This window comes from Sinocyclocheilus grahami, unplaced genomic scaffold (genome assembly GCF_001515645.1).
Source record: "Sinocyclocheilus grahami isolate Dianchi unplaced genomic scaffold, SAMN03320097.WGS_v1.1 scaffold23.1, whole genome shotgun sequence".
In the NCBI taxonomy this organism is placed as follows: Eukaryota; Metazoa; Chordata; class Actinopteri; order Cypriniformes; family Cyprinidae; genus Sinocyclocheilus; species Sinocyclocheilus grahami.
In genome coordinates this window covers 47,813-66,990 of record NW_015505202.1, presented here as the reverse complement: position 1 = coordinate 66,990, position 19,178 = coordinate 47,813, and the positions used below count along the sequence as shown (strand labels likewise).

At 35.7% G+C, this 19,178-nt stretch overlaps 2 protein-coding genes across 2 annotated transcripts in view; both read right to left on the bottom strand.

The window, feature by feature from the left end:
• LOC107561176 (cytoplasmic FMR1-interacting protein 2-like) overlaps window positions 1-7,545 on the bottom strand; it is a 33,163-nt gene extending 25,618 nt beyond the window's left edge. Inside the window, exon 1 of the mRNA XM_016245555.1 lies at window positions 7,399-7,545. The gene's annotated coding sequence lies outside the window, so the exon portion shown is untranslated. The remainder of the gene's footprint in view (window positions 1-7,398) is intronic.
• Window positions 7,546-11,385: 3,840 nt separating this feature from the next.
• Window positions 11,386-17,461, bottom strand: LOC107561417 (tyrosine-protein kinase ITK/TSK-like). The gene is made up of 17 exons (XM_016245863.1): window positions 17,251-17,461; window positions 16,965-17,069; window positions 16,697-16,778; window positions 16,399-16,521; window positions 16,196-16,227; window positions 15,843-15,994; window positions 14,793-14,858; window positions 14,602-14,656; window positions 14,024-14,103; window positions 13,752-13,897; window positions 13,434-13,505; window positions 12,902-13,070; window positions 12,588-12,804; window positions 12,425-12,489; window positions 12,225-12,343; window positions 11,961-12,118; window positions 11,386-11,544 (listed from the first exon to the last, which is right to left on the bottom strand). The coding sequence occupies exons 1-17, from the start codon at window positions 17,386-17,388 to the stop codon at window positions 11,476-11,478; spliced, it is 1,848 nt and encodes a 615-aa protein (XP_016101349.1). The 5' UTR covers window positions 17,389-17,461; the 3' UTR covers window positions 11,386-11,475.
• Between the last annotated feature and the right edge of the window lie 1,717 nt (window positions 17,462-19,178).

Sequence of the window (19,178 nt, the reverse complement as noted above, 5' to 3'; positions counted from 1 at the left end):
ATGCCATTTTACAAACATATATAATGTTTGTAAAATGGTACAGCTTTTTAAATATCTGAAAGTACACTCTTAATATCAGTCAGTCAAGCAGTCAAGCATTATAATATGATAATCAAGTATTATTTAATAATAGAAGTTTAGTAATTAGAATTAAAACTTGGTAACCATGAACTTAATTAGGACTGGTGCTTTTTTTGGTAATTTAGTGTTCCTGTAAAAAAAAAAAAACAATAATACTGATAAGATATTATTATTATTGTTATTATACGAATTCTACTAATAAGAATAATATAAAAACGCACTAAGGATTAATGAGCAACTGGATTCATGAATATTAATCAGGTTGTGTGCGTTTGCTCGAACCTCGAACCGATTAGCTGAAATCAAAACAGGGACGATAATAGGTGAGCACCAGCCAATGAGATTGTCATTTGCGCATTAGTTCTGCCTACTACAGGAAAACCCGGCAGTTCTTAAAAGCTGAAGAATTCCAAAAGGAATTTTTACAGGAAAATACAACAAAGTATATCGTTTACATGTAGCGCATCAATGCTGCATGTTATGTAAGACTCTCTCGCTCTTTGCGCGTGCGAGAGAAAGCGACAGCGAGTCGTGCGCCTTCACACTAGAGTATACGTAACAAGCATAATTTTCATGTACCATCATATCCCTAACATTTTAACAAATGAAACTGCATGATATAGTAAGAAATGACATTATACATATTTTTAATTAATGCAATTAGTGTATTCTTAGTACAACTAGTTGACTGAGACCTTATTTACAAGAAAATCTCATTTTTCACAACACCATCTTGCTACCTACATAGGCGCCTGCCTTCAAATGCAGCATTCTAGTCATCATGGAACCTCATAAGTGACTCATTTGGAGCGCTCTCATTAATATTCTGTGTGAGAGACTTGCCTCACAATCACACATAACTGGAGTAAAACAATCGATTTTAAAATGGTTGAAACTACTTTATGATTATCTAATAAAGAAAAAACTCAATACACACTTCATGAAGGTGATCATATCTAATTGTGCAATATTTAACAAACAGAGCTGGTCTGCATCAAAAACAAAAATCAAAAAAAGAGGATGTACTTTGAGCCCTGGGTGTTTCTGCACATTTTAATCTGTTGAAAATAATCACGTAAGGTGGCATGAGACATGTTCAGACTGATAACAACCTCAGAGCTGAATCATTGTCATTCAAAATGGGACTCTTGGAAAAAAAAACAAACATCCATGACACCACCACGTTCCAAGAGGAAGAAGTGATCTGACAGGGAGACAGAAAGAAAAAGTGTGGAAGACAGAGAGGTAGACGCTGTGCCTGTAGAAAAGGATCCTGAGATACTGGAATAAACTTTCCCACAATGGCTGATTCCCATTGTACAGTGGGGTGCACCGTCTACATTCCTATACGTTCAGTGAGCATGAAAAAAATAAATAAAAATCACACTACCACTGACATAAATGCATGAACTACATGCCTTTACTGAGATACTACAAACATGTTATCAAAGGTACCAATTCCAACATAAATCTTATTTTATGTCTATAAAAAAACGTGCATTACGTCTAAATTAACTCATTAAAAAAAAACAAATATAATTTTGTAAATTGCATAAACAATTATGAACAAAACAGCATCATGTATTTATGCATTGCTTAATCCAAAGAGCCAAAGCGCCATTCACACAGATTGCATTTAAAAACATATGAGACGCAGTAAAAAGGAATAAACCTCCACAAATTCGTGACGTGTTTTCTAAAAGTTTAAATTGTTTTAACTTTGTATGGCTTTCTATACATCTCTTGTGTGAGACGCGAGTGCAGCAGTCATATTTGTCAGTCTAAAAAAAATGCGCTGAATATGCATCTGTGTGAATGGCTTGGTTTCGGTTTTAACCTAATCAAGATCTTCTCCGCATTGAGCTTCTATATTTCTCTAATATTTTGAATGAATAACGCAGCAGTGGCGCGTCTCGTGGGCTAGACTAACAAAACATTAAAATTAGAGAATAACGGTCTCAGACCTTTCACAGTAGGTCAGGGTGGAAACAACACTTGATCACAACGCTGAAGGCCACAGAAAGGGGCAACATCAGGTCTTCACAAGCAGAAACTAGTCCAGGGATATATGTCAAGTCAAATCAGTTAGTAAGTGGTGAAAGCTACAAGAAACTTTTCCTAATGGAAAAGCCCATTTTTAATATGTCACTTGCCATTTTTCTTGTACAGGCCACAAACAAATGCATGCTGATACGCTCAACAGCACTTTAACAATACAGATTCATCTATGCTCCTATAAAATGGGTGGGGTTTCCTTTCAGCATTTATGTATCTCACAATGTCATGCAACTATGTATTACAGGAGCTTTCATTCAGACAACAGCAACAGCTCTAAAACATGTGAAGCTCCTGTTCTGCTTAGCTGCTTCTGCAAAGCTTATTCAAGTTCTGTCCTGAAAGATTGTTGTAACAAATCGATCCTCCTTTGAAATGGAGTCTCCATTAGCAGTGGTGGACGAAGTACACAAGTCAAGTACAGATACGTATGATAAAATATTACTCCAGTAAAAGTACTCCTTCAATTTTTCTTGAGTGAATATATATATACACACACACACACATACATACACACACACACACATTTAAATTAAATGAAACTAAAATCTCCATAGGTGTTTTTATAAATTTTATGAATATATATTTGAATAGTTTTGACAAGTTCTAAAATATTTTATGTATCAGGTAGAAATTAAAGTAAAAAATATATTTTTTAAATCATTATCCTTAATCTCTATACAGTAAATCATAAACAACTAGAAAAATCACGAGACCTTTGAATATTGTTGTGAACAGTGGAGGGCCATGGGGTCAAAAAGGTTAAGGTAACCACTGGGATAGACAATGGAAAAAGCATTTATGTTCAAAAGTACTCGATTTTTTATGTACTTAAGTAAAAAAAGTACTGATAGATAGATTTATTTAGAAATTTTATATAGGCTACTTACCATAATTTAACTTGGTATTAGCACATATTTTTTATAATCCTACTGATCAAAATACCTGAGACTTTCCCAAAATAACCACTAAATGGAGTCAAGATATATTTTTGTTGTTGATGTGGACTACGTTGATGAGAGTGATGTAGTAATGTTCACTGTGACCACTAAATGGAGTCAAGATATATTTTTGTTGTTGATGTGGACTACGTTGATGAGAGTGATGTAGTAATGTTAACTGTGAAGCTTACACTGCAAAGTACCTGAGAGAAAACAAGATCTCCCGGTTCTTACTTGTGAATTCAGTTCACTGGGACTCGCACTAAATGGATCATTTGAATCAGTGAGTTGTCGACTCGAGAACAGCTGCAATCGGTTCATTCTAATTCGTGAATGAATCGTTTGGTGCAATTTGCGAAACGATTTAAAAGGTTCATTGAAAAGTGTTCTGCGTGTCGGAGCTAGTGATCGACCGATATTGATATTTTATAACCGATACCAATTATTTGCATGTCAACCCTCTACGGACACCTTGGCACTTGAATTGCCATTGGCTAGTATATTTTTTAGTTTACTCGCCAGACTGAAATACTATACTAATATATATACATATATATGTATATGTGTAGTGTAGAGATGCGCGGATGAGCTCAAACTTCACCCAAGTCCGCTGCTTCAAATCATCCGCCCGCCACCCACCCACACCTATATTTTATCGTCACATTACAATGATTCTAATTTTTAGTTTTGCATGATGATATGATGAATGGATGGTTTATTTTTAACAGCAGATTCAGAGACGTTAGAGACTAGAGCTGATCTGTGCATCACGGCACACGTCTGCGGCGCATTAAAACCTGTGTTACGGCCACCGGAGCTGATCGCGGCCACTCAGTCAATGCTAGTGTTTATACCGGCTGTGCCGCGGCCCAGAACTCATGCTTATTACATCGTCACATCACATCAGACGGCACGACAAAATACAATAGAATTCTATTGCAGAAAACATGGAAGGAATCGCGGAATCCAGTCATTAAAAACAGAATTTACTGTATAACGCGGAATTTCATGAAATTTGTCTTATTTCTGATGAATAAATAAAAAACAGGTCAGTACACACACATACATACATTTTATATATATATATATATATATATAGAGAGAGAGAGAGAGAGAGAGAGGGAGAGAGAAAGACAGTGTCTGTGAATATTAAACTGTAAAAAGACGATTTCAATACGAATGTTCTGCATGTTCATTTGATTACAAGAAAATACACAACACAGAGTTTGTGAAAAAATATTATTCATTATTATTATTTATTCATTTTAGATGTTTACATTTGGGAAAGCTGTGCTTCCTGCATAAACCTGCCCTTGTTGGTTTGGCAGTAGCTTGCTTGCCCTACACGGTTACCTTGTTTAATTTCTTAATTCAAGTTACATACATTTTGTTCTATTTGTGTTAAGTTATTCATAATAAGTGATGTTTACTGTTAAGTGCGCTGGTGTCAGACTCATTTTGAATAATAAAGTTTGTTAAATTGTTAAATAACCTGCCTCCACTACATAGGCCTATGTTTGTCACATCATTATACGTGTTTGATGACGAGGAAAAAAAATTTACTTAAATGATTTTAGCAAATGGCTGCAATATAACAAAGAGTGAAAAATTTAAGGGGGTCTGAATACTTTCGGTACCCACTGTATGTATATATATATATATATATATATATAAAACATGACTTCACTTAACTATCAGTAAGATACTCAATATACTGACATTGTCACTTGCACACAGCAATTTCTGTAATATTTTATTTATTTACTTTTTTTTACCTCTATTGCTGCTATGTAACTACCCTGTACAACCTGTTTGCACATTCTTCTCTTGTACATTCCTGCTCATCTTAATATTTATTAAGTCTAGAGTATATTTTATATCTGGTTTTATTTTATTCTTATTTTTTTATCTTTTTCCATACCTATATTTATATATAATTTTCTTGTGTTTGTATCATTTAATAATTGCACTGTCCATGGAGCGGACCGGACTTACATTTCACTGCTGGTCATATATTCTCTATATAACCATGTATGTGACAAAATTTTTTAAATAATAGCTTTTGTAGCTGACAACCACTGGTCTAGCCACATAAATAAAGTCTAGACATCAGAAAGGTCATAAGGGCTTCCACCACTGAAAGAGCCTCACATTTGGGTCACACTACTCGGTAGGACATCATACTCGCGTCCTCTCGGCAAGCCTTGAGCTACAATTACTAGTCAGGCAGGCAGGCGGGCAGGATGTGTAATTGATGGCTGACTGAAAGATTCTCCCTTATGTACAGACGGGACACACTGAAACAACCCCTCCACATACACTGACTGGACTGTTCATGATTGCATCATTCAGTTGTAATTTCTGAGATGAGAAAAAATGTGGTTGATGATGTAGTTAGGCATGCATCATTTCCATCAGCAGGTGAAACAGTTTCATTATTATGAGTGCTGTTCACCATGCGTTTTAACACTGATTACATTTACAGGTAAAAATTATACAAACGGTTTTTCATCTGTATTCAGGAAATTAGTGGTTCCTTGTTCCCTTTCAAAGGAGCATGTGCATAATTTGAAATGTGTAAGTGATATAGAAAACATGGCTCAACATGCTTTAAAGAATGACAACGGATTCTGCAGGAAGTCAGTTAAAGTCAACATGAAATGAAAATTTACCCTACACTCTAAAAAGTGCTGGGTTAAATACAACCCAGTGCTGGGTAAAATAGGGACAAACCCATCAATTGGGCTGTTTTGACCCAACCTTCTGGGTAGTAACCCAACCGCTGGGTCAAAACAACCCAATTGCTGGGTTTGTCCCTATTTTACCCAGCACTGGGTTGTATTTAACCCAGCATTTTTTAGAGTGTATTTTTTAGATCCATGTTATTGACCTCGTAAATTTTAATGGAACTGTAATAACTCCAGCCTTTTCTTACAATCGACTGCAAGCTCACATTCAGATTTGCGTCCATGCAATCAACAAACGATGGACAGAACCAATACCCCACCTTTCATTTTTTTCCCCTTTTTTGATAATCTGTTTCACTCAGACATCAAGATATATATACATAAACATGTTGCTACTTCTGTTTAATCACAACTTTAAGGTTTGGACAACAATTAACTTGCTTTACACAGTTCTCTCAAGAGTACTTGATTAGTGAACAAATATGTAGTGTACAAATGACCACTAAACTGGATATTGAACAGTTAACCATGACAACATACTGGTGCTACTTTCATGTCACTCCTATCAAAATGGCCCTGGAGGACTTCAGTTTTAATCTATGCAATTAAAACTTTGATAGAGGGCTAGATTATAAATCCATCAAGACAATGAAAACATCAATCAGAATTTAAACCGGTAAAATATATAAAGAGCTGAATGAGAGAAAAAAAAACATAGAAAGAGATTACTTTAAATTAACATGGATTGCAGATTAATACATAAAATAATAATATTGTTGCAGTGCTCGTCTTGTTGTTGGCCAATAGCAGTCTGTAATGGACTATTTTCCTCAGAGGAAGGTTGAAACTAATTTAACAAAATGTTGAATCATATCATTATTTTTTATGTTCGTGTATTTTTAATATCATAACTAGCACTGAACTCGAAGCAGGATATCGTACAATAAGCTGGTATTTACCTCGCAATGTCGTTTAAATGATCATTTCTGAATTACATTAAAAGCTTGGACATAAAAACTTAAAATATGGGTCCTTAATCATAACACAAGCAAAAACCCATCCACGCATTTAAAGGAAAAGGCTGGAATCAGTCATGCAATGTGTCACACACGCATTTCTTAATCATCAAAGGCGTCAAAACAACGGTTCGGTTGGCAATAACCCAGTCACCGGACACCAGCAGCACGAGCAAGCTCGACAGCTCGTGGAAAGAATTTTTAAAAATCTCCCAAAATGTTACTTATGGCGACATGAAACGGCACTGACCGTTAAGTAATCCAGTTGTGATCTAATGTAAACAAATACAGATAAAACGCGTTCGATCACACATGAGACGCGTGAGATACGTGCGCGCGCACCCCCCTCACCCCACCCATAAAGCGGAGAGATGCTATCAGCACCTCCATCATAATGAACCATCTTCACCAAATTAGTGTAAAACGCCCTCAACTGTGCACATAAAGGCGGCTGACTTGAAACAACGTACAAGCCACGCCGTTTTCGTTATGAAAATATGACTGGGCATCATGTTGGGGAATAACGTTACACGCGCAGGTTGGTGCCATCATCTCGCGCTCACCGTCGAGCGAGCGCTCTCATCTCTGTAATTCATGAAAATATTCACATTTACCTACCTGCTAATTGCATGTCCACTCTTAAACTAACGGGCGGTCAGTGCAAAACGGGGAGAAACTGTGTGAAACAGCGTTTGCTCGGTGGAGTAGAACTGATGCTCTGGGTTCGGTCTCTATCCGCTAATCCACCCCACACAAAGAGCAGAAAATGGCTGCAAGTGCATGCTCTTAAAGAGACAGACTCCCATTTAAATCAGCATCTCTGGTGTGAGTCATCAGTTTGCATAGTCGATTTTAAAAATTCTTCAAGTAGTGGATTCATTTTAGTATGAATATAAACAAAGAAGGTAAGAGAAGCGCAAATTCTATGGTTTTTATGAGTATGCATTGTCATACATTTGCACTGTACTTCTGACCCACTTAGCACTCTATCACTATGGTCGATTTTTATTATGCCATGAACAATGATGGTTTAAGTTTATAGGAATATAAAAAGACAAATAATCTAGAAATGTACTAAGGTGTATTTACCGATAACATTTTTATTAAGAGGCAATAAATGCTACACTCTAAAAAGTGCTGGGTTAAATACAACCCAGTGCTGGGTAAAATAGGGACAAACCCATCAGTTGGGCTGTTTTGACCCAACCTTCTGGGTAGTAACCCAACCGCTGGGTCAAAACAACCCAATTGCTGGGTTTGTCCCTATTTAACCCAGCACTGGGTTGTATTTAACCCAGCATTTTTTAGAGTGTATTTTTTAGATCCATGTTATTGACCTCGTAAATTTTAATGGAACTGTAATAACTCCAGCCTTTTCTTACAATCGACTGCAAGCTCACATTCAGATTTGCGTCCATGCAATCAACAAACGATGGACAGAACCAATACCCCACCTTTCATTTTTTTCCCCTTTTTTGATAATCTGTTTCACTCAGACATCAAGATATATATACATAAACATGTTGCTACTTCTGTTTAATCACAACTTTAAGGTTTGGACAACAATTAACTTGCTTTACACAGTTCTCTCAAGAGTACTTGATTAGTGAACAAATATGTAGTGTACAAATGACCACTAAACTGGATATTGAACAGTTAACCATGACAACATACTGGTGCTACTTTCATGTCACTCCTATCAAAATGGCCCTGGAGGACTTCAGTTTTAATCTATGCAATTAAAACTTTGATAGAGGGCTAGATTATAAATCCATCAAGACAATGAAAACATCAATCAGAATTTAAACCGGTAAAATATATAAAGAGCTGAATGAGAGAAAAAAAAACATAGAAAGAGATTACTTTAAATTAACATGGATTGCAGATTAATACATAAAATAATAATATTGTTGCAGTGCTCGTCTTGTTGTTGGCCAATAGCAGTCTGTAATGGACTATTTTCCTCAGAGGAAGGTTGAAACTAATTTAACAAAATGTTGAATCATATCATTATTTTTTATGTTCGTGTATTTTTAATATCATAACTAGCACTGAACTCGAAGCAGGATATCGTACAATAAGCTGGTATTTACCTCGCAATGTCGTTTAAATGATCATTTCTGAATTACATTAAAAGCTTGGACATAAAAACTTAAAATATGGGTCCTTAATCATAACACAAGCAAAAACCCATCCACGCATTTAAAGGAAAAGGCTGGAATCAGTCATGCAATGTGTCACACACGCATTTCTTAATCATCAAAGGCGTCAAAACAACGGTTCGGTTGGCAATAACCCAGTCACCGGACACCAGCAGCACGAGCAAGCTCGACAGCTCGTGGAAAGAATTTTTAAAAATCTCCCAAAATGTTACTTATGGCGACATGAAACGGCACTGACCGTTAAGTAATCCAGTTGTGATCTAATGTAAACAAATACAGATAAAACGCGTTCGATCACACATGAGACGCGTGAGATACGTGCGCGCGCACCCCCCTCACCCCACCCATAAAGCGGAGAGATGCTATCAGCACCTCCATCATAATGAACCATCTTCACCAAATTAGTGTAAAACGCCCTCAACTGTGCACATAAAGGCGGCTGACTTGAAACAACGTACAAGCCACGCCGTTTTCGTTATGAAAATATGACTGGGCATCATGTTGGGGAATAACGTTACACGCGCAGGTTGGTGCCATCATCTCGCGCTCACCGTCGAGCGAGCGCTCTCATCTCTGTAATTCATGAAAATATTCACATTTACCTACCTGCTAATTGCATGTCCACTCTTAAACTAACGGGCGGTCAGTGCAAAACGGGGAGAAACTGTGTGAAACAGCGTTTGCTCGGTGGAGTAGAACTGATGCTCTGGGTTCGGTCTCTATCCGCTAATCCACCCCACACAAAGAGCAGAAAATGGCTGCAAGTGCATGCTCTTAAAGAGACAGACTCCCATTTAAATCAGCATCTCTGGTGTGAGTCATCAGTTTGCATAGTCGATTTTAAAAATTCTTCAAGTAGTGGATTCATTTTAGTATGAATATAAACAAAGAAGGTAAGAGAAGCGCAAATTCTATGGTTTTTATGAGTATGCATTGTCATACATTTGCACTGTACTTCTGACCCACTTAGCACTCTATCACTATGGTCGATTTTTATTATGCCATGAACAATGATGGTTTAAGTTTATAGGAATATAAAAAGACAAATAATCTAGAAATGTACTAAGGTGTATTTACCGATAACATTTTTATTAAGAGGCAATAAATGCTTCCTGGAATTGGGTTTTTCTTTATGAGGGCATCATTTTTCTAAAAATATAAAAAAAAACAGCATGTTGTTCATTTGTCAAATAGTACTTTCCCAAATACAAATTGAATCAATTAGATTAAAATTTTAATCTGAACGTACGTCTTGCTAATTATAATTTCAAATCAACATAAAATTCAGAAGTACATTAAAACAAACAAAAACAACTACAACAACCACAAACTGATCCCAGGACCAAGGATCTGTGACGAGGGGCCCACTTAGGTCCTCTGTTGTATTGTGGACTTATTGGGCCCAGGCCCTGTCAATTTTAGTGACGACATGCTTGATTGCATTTCTGCTTCTTTTTTTCTCTGCATTAGTTTTAAAAATTGAATTGCTCTGGAAACACTTTTAAGAAATATGCACTTTTTAGTGACTATGGCCTGAGGCTGCATATATGGTGAACATTGGCATGCTGCTGTGTTTTTCTAGTCAGTGCCGTTGTCACAGTAACCAGTGAAGGCATTTGTGTTGCTATGCACCAATCAGCAGTAACAGCAGGTCCGCATCATGCGCTTATACTTGCATGCTTGTTACAATAAACAGGTTAGTACAGTAGTTTTGATATAATCACAATTGTGCTCAAATAGATTAGTATTACTAACGTTTACTTCATTTAGGAAATTGTGAGTTTATTGTGCATACAGCTTTATGTAAACAAAGGAAATAGGAGTATCAATGAGAGAATCAGTACACAGATGTAAATGTGATGCTTTGTTGAATACACTGCATCAGTATTGTATTACAGTAATAAACAAAATTTCTACTGGTGGTGAAAAAAATGGCTCATGTGTGCCTCCTAGGGACAGATTTGTGTTTGCAGAAGTCATGCATGTATATAAACAGGAAAAATACAATTCAGTTACATAATGTGGAATAAATGCGAAAATAAGAAATCTGTGAAATAAATAAAATATACAAATAAATACAATATTTGATTTTGTACAATATACAGTATTTTCAGTTAAAGGCATAGTTCACCCTAAAATGAAATTCTGTCATTATTTTTCATACAACAGATTATAATCTGTCAAGATGCAATGTAATTTACATCATTTATAATTTAAGATGCATTTACAGTTTTTAATTATATATATATATATATATATATACACTGTAGCTTAAGAACATCCAAAACATAGCTCACAGGTCAAAACCTAATACAATTTAAAGTGCCCTTTTTCCTATTTGGTTAATACAAACTTCCATATATGGAAAACTGCTATGCAAAGATTCTTCAAAATTGTCCTTTTGTGTTCCGCAAAAACAAAACAGTATACAGGTTTAAATGACATGACAATTATTAAATGATGACAAAATGTCCTTTAAAAAAAAAAAAAAAACTATCCCTATAAGCCAGTACAGGGAAGGGTGTGATCAGGATTAAGGTTCTTGTTCAAGGCAGGCCAGTTCATGCAGGAGCAGAGCAAATGAGGGTCGATCTTCAGGTTTCTGTTAAACAAACATTGTTGTGTTTATGTTGCCGTGGCAATAATGACACTAACAAGAAGCATAGGCAAATAACTAAATAAACCGATCAGGATACAGAAACATCACTTGCTTTGAATTACATGAGTAACAAAAAACACACAGTAGGAAGATTTAGTAATAAAATAACACATTAACTGTGTGTAAAAAAATACCCTACATAATCCACATTTATGTGAAAAGAAAAAAAAGTAATTAAAGCAAAATGGGAACATGACTAACTTCCTCAGAAGGCCCTATATTCATGAGAACAGGATTTCTCAGTAAAACCACCTTTATAGGGGATGACATATTTTATTAATATTCAAATCAACTTATGGTTTAAAGATAGTTTGTTGAGATGATTTTAAAGTTTATGATGCATTTTATGGTGGACTCACCTCTTTCCAGCTCCACTGCATTAACTCGTACACACTCTGTGGACAGAGACGGGGTCTCAGGAGCCTTAGTCCTGCATTTAGGGCCTCCACTACCTCTGCATTACCACGGTTATCATAAGGCAAACGGCCCTCACTGTACACCTCCCACATGAGCACACCTGCAAATGAGACGTCAATATATATTTAGATTAAATATGTGGATAAAGGTGAGTGTTGAATCATTTTTCTGATTAACATCGTCTCAGCTGATCAATATGGACTCACCAAAAGACCACACGTCTGATTTGCTGCTGTACTTCTGGAATTTGATCACCTCTGGAGAGGACCATCTCACTGGAAATTTGGACCCAAAAGAACTGGTGTATTGATCATCTAGGACAAACCTGTAGACACAGGTGGGATTTTCCATGACACTGAGGTCTTAAAAAGTAGTGATGTGTGCAAAATGAGGCGCTGCTACTCACCTTGTCATTCCAAAATCTGATATCTTCACCACATTATCTTCAGAAACCAAACAATTTCTTGCAGCCTGTTAAATAGGAAGAGTTTAGAACAAATGCACAAAATATTGTCCCCCCCCCCAAAAAAGCAAGAAATTGACACATTAAAGACCCCGTTTACACTTACCAAGTCTCTGTGGATGAAGTTGGAGCTCTCCAGGTAGGCCATCCCCTCACTCACATCCAAACACATCCCCAGCAGGACCTCCCGGGAAAAATTGCCTTTTCTGGCACGCAAGAAGTCTGTCAGGCAGCCGTTCTCCATGAATTCAAACACTAGATAGATGGGCGGGTGCTGAGTGACCACACCATGCAACTGGACCAGCTTATTGTGGGACAGTTTCCTGTGGAGACAGAAAATGAGTGATGCAATAAATTCATGCTACACTTTTGATCCATACATAGTTAAGTCCTTTGAAACATACAGCATGAGTTACTCACATCATCACTTGTGCTTCCTCTTTAAATTCCTCCTCTGACATGAATCCCTCTCGGACAGTCTTAACTGCCACCTGCCGGTCATTCCAGCTTCCCTTCCAGACCAAGCCAAACTGCCCGCTGCCCAGTTTCTCGCTTAATAACAGTTCATCAGGGGGAATCTCCCATTTATCTGTAAAATACACAGATTTTGTTGCATCTTACAAAGAAGTGGTTATATACTATTCAAAAGTTTGGGGTCTGTAAGATTTTTGTAAGAAGTCTCTTATGTTCACCAAAGGCTTTGGTCCAGTCTTTAGTGTCACATGATCCTTTAAAAATCATTGTAATACAGTATGGTGATTTGGTGTTCAAAAACCATCTCTTATTATAATCAATATTGGAAACAGTTGTGCTGCTTGGTGTTTTTGTAGAAACCGTGAATTTGTTCAGGATTCTTTGATGGATAAAAGCTCAAAAGAACAGCATTTATTTGAAATAGAAATAATGTATTTATAATATACACTTTAATACAACTTGACAGTTTTATTTTTACCTGATGACAACTCCTTGATCCTTGAATTTGTGACATTTCTAGTCACACAATGCCTCAATCTGGTTATTAAACCTGCCACAAAAACAGGCACAGGACAAAGTGAAGACTCTTATGCAGTTTTCTTCAGTTTTATGTTATAATAAACTGTCACATTAAAATCTAAAGCTTTACCAACTTTAAGTTTTTGAAAGCAGTGCTTTTAACAAGTTAGGGAAATAGCAATAGGCAGCTGATATTATGTAATGAACATTACTTAAAATATTGGCATGCAATATACTGTAAGAGCAACTCTTTACATGGAAATATTTTTTAACTTACCTGCCGGATTGTGTTGATGATAGCGGATGAGCTCTGGAATGGTCGAGAACACGTATTTCTCAGCTAAGAAATACATGACCTTTTCACCTTCTCTTTGTATTTTGATCTGGTAGTGCTTAACGAGGGGACACTTCTCTCCATTAGTCCTGCAGATGAATGATATTAATCAAAAACACCAGTGTAAGATCAAATAATGATTGGATAAAATTGTCAGATATTTCTTTGTAAGTGATTGTAAGTAACATTAATTTCATAGCAAAGTAAGCGTTTACCCTGCAACTCTGGAACATATTGACACGGTATAAACACCTTGGTGTTTAGAGTCACGGACGATGAAACCCCCGTCCTTGTTCTGTAAATAAAACCTTTACTGTTAACCATAAATATCAATACTTACCAATACAAATACCATAAATGAGAAAGTATAGACTACATAGAATTATGATTTTTGTTTTATTCTGTGTGTTATGGATAAATGCGTCGATATAAATGTCTGTGGGAGAGGGACTGTTTATGTTAGTTACTGATAATGATTATGACAGACATTGAACTGTTGTATGTCTGAGATCCCTCATAATTAACACATAACGTGTAAAATTGTCATGACAGGAAACACAGCAGCCACATTCTGGTTTAAAGTGTGTAGATTTCTATTTGAACTCTGCACGGTTTTGCCTGCACCATCTGCAGATGTTGCTCTTGCAGGTTTGCAAAGAACCCCAACTTTCTGCAATGCCCGAAAACTGTGAAAATGTACTGAAGTGGCATGACGTAAGTGTTTACCAAAGTCAGAGTTTACGGTTATCTGACATGGAAACATTCATTGACTGTCATTTGTTGGACGCCTTACCTCTCTCATTAGTAAGCTCTCTGCCTCGGTCCGAGTTATGTCCTTATTGTACCATCTATAAAACCACAAAGCATTGGAAAAACCAAAACCATTACTGTATACTTAATCAAGCTTTGAATATGAATTCAAGACATTTTAGCAAATCTTTCATATCAAATGTTTTATTCTGGAACATTCTGAAGAGAACTTACTCAAATTTCTCAATGTTGTTTGATAATTTTTCTGCAATATATATGCATGGCACCGTGCCAACATTTCTGCAACAGGAGAGAAAAGAGCAAAAAAAACCTTTACTTGTAAACGATTAAATTACCTACCACTGAGTTTTAATTTAAAACATTGTTTTCCCACAATTAAAAATGACAGAATTACACAATTCTGTTCTTCTTCCCTGTTTTTTGGCATTATTATGCTAAACAAAACTTTAGCAACTTCATAGAAAATATGCTATATAAATCACTATTGCTGTCATTGTTTATTCTTAAATAAGTTTTTTTTAGTTAATTAACATATAACCTTGGATTGTCTGAATAATAATCATAGTCACATAGAAGTGTTTTTTAGTATAATGGCAACATCTGGAGGAATTTATAAATAAAATAAAATAAAAGAATTCTCACAACTCGCCACCAATAACACTGTTTAATGCTAAATATCAAGGATCCTTTGATTGCCTTTTCAAATCCAAATAACTGTATGGGGGTCCTGTAGCTGTCAATATATAAACTAGAACCAACTAAACACCATGCTTTTATCATTTTTTATTACTTGATTCTTTAGATATCATTGTCAAAGCCTCATGATCCCAAAAATTTTAAACAGTTAAAATGTAAATGAAGCTGCTCAAATCAGTTAACTGCCAGATTTCATGCTAATAATAACATTTTATCATATTGTTTATATAATGCATTGTGAATGATGCAACAGTTAAATGATGCAATAATACATTCCTGTTGTAACTTTTCAAATCTTTTAAGTATTTTCAAATGACTTTTTTGGAAAGGAACTGATACTGAATGCTGAACTGGTTCATATCTATTTATCGAATGGGTTTTTATATTCATGACGGCGAGTGGAAAGGGTGTGGCATTTTGTTTAATGATCTCGTTTGGCAAAGTGAAAAACTTTTCTTCTTTTACATGTTTATGTAATGTGTCAAACTTCACAGTGGAGGGACTATTTTAGAAGGCATTATAATAAATTGAACTTATGAGAGTGCAAAAATGGTTTAAGATACTTACCCGTCTTTGTCCCTCACAGTCCACCAGTTTGGTTCTGAACAGTCAACGACAAAATACTCTTTATCTTTATGCAGAGGCAGATCTGTATCTTCTACAGGGCTGAAATTCTTCAAAGCCACGACAATCCTCTCCTCTGGATCTGTAGATCGGCGCTAGTGGATAAATACAGACAGCTCAGTTTAGGTCATGATTAAACGAAGCATTTCAACAGTAAAAACAACAGAAACATTTGAGTAATCTTAAACATTAGAAGCTATTCTAAAATTTCAAACCGAAATATAAATAAAACATTACATTTAAAATATGCATACATATAAGCATCAGAAACTGTAAACAGAGATTGAATGACAAACCATTGGATCTGGAGTTGGTGGAAGAGGTTTGGCTGTGGAATGAAATGAAACGCTCATAAATTTATGGAACCAATGGAAACGGACAGAGAATCATCATTCTCCACATTATAATTACTGCATTCATATATGGTGGAGTGACAATAATGTTGTTTGATTTCAAATAAGCAGCTGTTTAAAACGGTTTAACGTAAAAGAGTCTGCACCTCCATTGGGATAGTATTCACTGCATCCCGTCGCCAGCTTCTCGGTCTGATGACAACATCTCCATTTCCCTTCTCCCCAGAAGTCAGGATGGTACTTCAGAAATAAGTTGTTATTTTGTGTCGCTTCACAGGTTGAAGAAATAACATAAAATACAAAAGATAAAATACATTGACGTGTGTTGAATAGTTAAAAAAACGTATTGAAAACAGACTAAGATCATAATTCAGTCTAGACTTAAAACACTTTTTTTCTTTTCTGTTTTTACAATGCATATCACTTTCTGGAACAGCTGCTTACCTTCTTTCAGAGCTCTGACCCATTTTAACCTACAGTCGTTGTCTGGAGCAAACACGTACAGATAGTAGCTGTCATGGGCGACCTGTCAATAAACAAATACATGAACAAAACTTTTAAGCAATATAAACAAAAATCCAACATGCAGAAAGTTCATTTTAGACTTGTAGGAAAAACACTTAGATATGACATATTGACATTCTTTACAGGCACTGTCTCCTGTATGAGCAAAAGAACAAAATCTTTAAGCAAAACTCCACTTGACTCTCACCTGGAAAGGGTACTTGTAATCACAGGGAATGGGAGCATCACTGCGAACGATCTCCACACACTTGATATGAGACAGTTCGATGCAGCCTTTCTGAGTTGGCTTTTTCTAAGGCGATATACAAAGAAATGCTGTTATTTTACTTTTCATTCATCACAGACATTTTCTTAACTTATTAAAAAGGTGAAAAAGCAATTAGCATCTAATAAAAAGCAGCAACTTTCCATATATTTCAAAACAAACCAGGTTAACAGTTACAGTGAAGTCTCTAGAAGGTGTGACTACTTACCCCAGGACGATGTTCAAAGTATGTCAGATCCTGTGTGTTTAACATGAAAATCCTCTCTTTGTAATTGGACGGCGAAGTTCTTCTCTTCTGCTGTGATTTCTTGTACAGTGTTTCCTTTAGGATGACCCTTGGGTACATGGTGAAACCTGGATATTTAACTACCACATGGAAGGTTGACTCATGGTGAATGATGTGTGACAATCACTAGTTATACACTTGTAGAGCTACACTGATGTATAAAGCATAGGTTTCCGGAGTTGACACTTTAGGTAAGCCACTTCCTGAGATAGACTGCACAAGTTGATCTCCCAAGCAATCACACACACACACACACACACACACACACACACATATGCTGTTTCTCCTCCTTCGTTAAGTCATTATTTTATATGTTTATTAAGCTGTTTTCATTGTAATATTATACAGTGTAGGTGATTTCAATTGTTACTATCCTTGTGGAAGCATCTGGAACGGTCAAATTTAGTTTGGTTTCTGTTCCTGGTTCAGGTTGTATTTGGTTTTCCCTGTGTCTCTTTTGTTTAATAAAGAAGCAGCAAATAGATCCATATGTCTCTCTCTAATTGGTACACTGTGACAGTAACATCAATGTAAAAAAAAGCTTAAACATGAAAAGGAGGATTCACAACATTTTTGTTTACATTTCCTCATGGAGGCGGTTGAAAGAGAAGAAACTTTCAAATGTTATCCTAGAAAAATTTGTGTTCATATTTTTTGAGAACCAACATAAAAGACATAACCTTGAAACTTGGCATTACAGGTAGAGGTTGAAAAATTCTCTAACCACAAACATGAATAAGGAAACTGCATCAGTGTAAAAAAAACAGTCATATAAAAAGTAACTCAATTACTGTACAAATCCGCTATTGGCTACAACAAAGTACGAAATGAAATGACACTGTTTGTTTTTAGTTTTTGTGTAGGTTAAAAGATTTATAAAATTAGCGCGATCACACACACACACACACACACACACACACACACACACACACACACACACACATGCTGTTTCTCCTCCTTCGTTAAGTCATTATTTTATATGTTTATTAAGCTGTTTTCATTGTAATATTATACAGTGTAGGTGATTTCAATTGTTACTATCCTTGTGGAAGCATCTGGAACGGTCAAATTTAGTTTGGTTTCTGTTTCTGGTTCAGGTTGTATTTGGTTTTCCCTGTGTCTCTTTTGTTTAATAAAGAAGCAGCAAATAGATCCATATGTCTCTCTCTAATTGGTACACTGTGACAGTAACATCAATGTAAAAAAAAGCTTAAACATGAAAAGGAGGATTCACAACATTTTTGTTTACATTTCCTCATGGAGGCGGTTGAAAGAGAAGAAACTTTCAAATGTTATCCTAGAAAAATTTGTGTTCATATTTTTTGAGAACCAACATAAAAGACATAACCTTGAAACTTGGCATTACAGGTAGAGGTTGAAAAATTCTCTAACCACAAACATGAATAAGGAAACTGCATCAGTGTAAAAAAAACAGTCATATAAAAAGTAACTCAATTACTGTACAAATCCGCTATTGGCTACAACAAAGTACGAAATGAAATGACACTGTTTGTTTTTAGTTTTTGTGTAGGTTAAAAGATTTATAAAATTATGTGAAGAAAGGATAAAAAATTCCAACATATTTACTGGTAGCATCAATCTTTTTTTTTTAATCTTTGTTTTTTTCTCTCTTTTTACTGACAAAACATACATGTTTTTTTTTTTGGCTTTCTAACTTTCTAACTGATGATGTTGCAAAATGTTTCCGTAAGGAGGTATATATATATATATATATATATATATCAGAGGCGTAGCCATCATTTCAGAAGTGAGGGGGACAGAAATGTTATATATATATATATAAATTGATCCAAAGTACAGCAAAAGCAGTAATGTTGTGAAATATTTTT

Coding starts and splice junctions, on each gene's coding strand:
- LOC107561417 (XM_016245863.1), bottom strand. CDS start 17,388: ATGTACCCAAGGGTCATCCTAAAGGAAACACTGTACAAGAAATCACAG. Junction 14,657..14,792: donor AACAACATTGAGAAATTTGA/GTAAGTTCTCTT, acceptor GTGGTTTTATAG/ATGGTACAATAAGGACATAA. Junction 13,506..13,751: donor TCATCAACACAATCCGGCAG/GTAAGTTAAAAA, acceptor TTTTTGTGGCAG/GTTTAATAACCAGATTGAGG.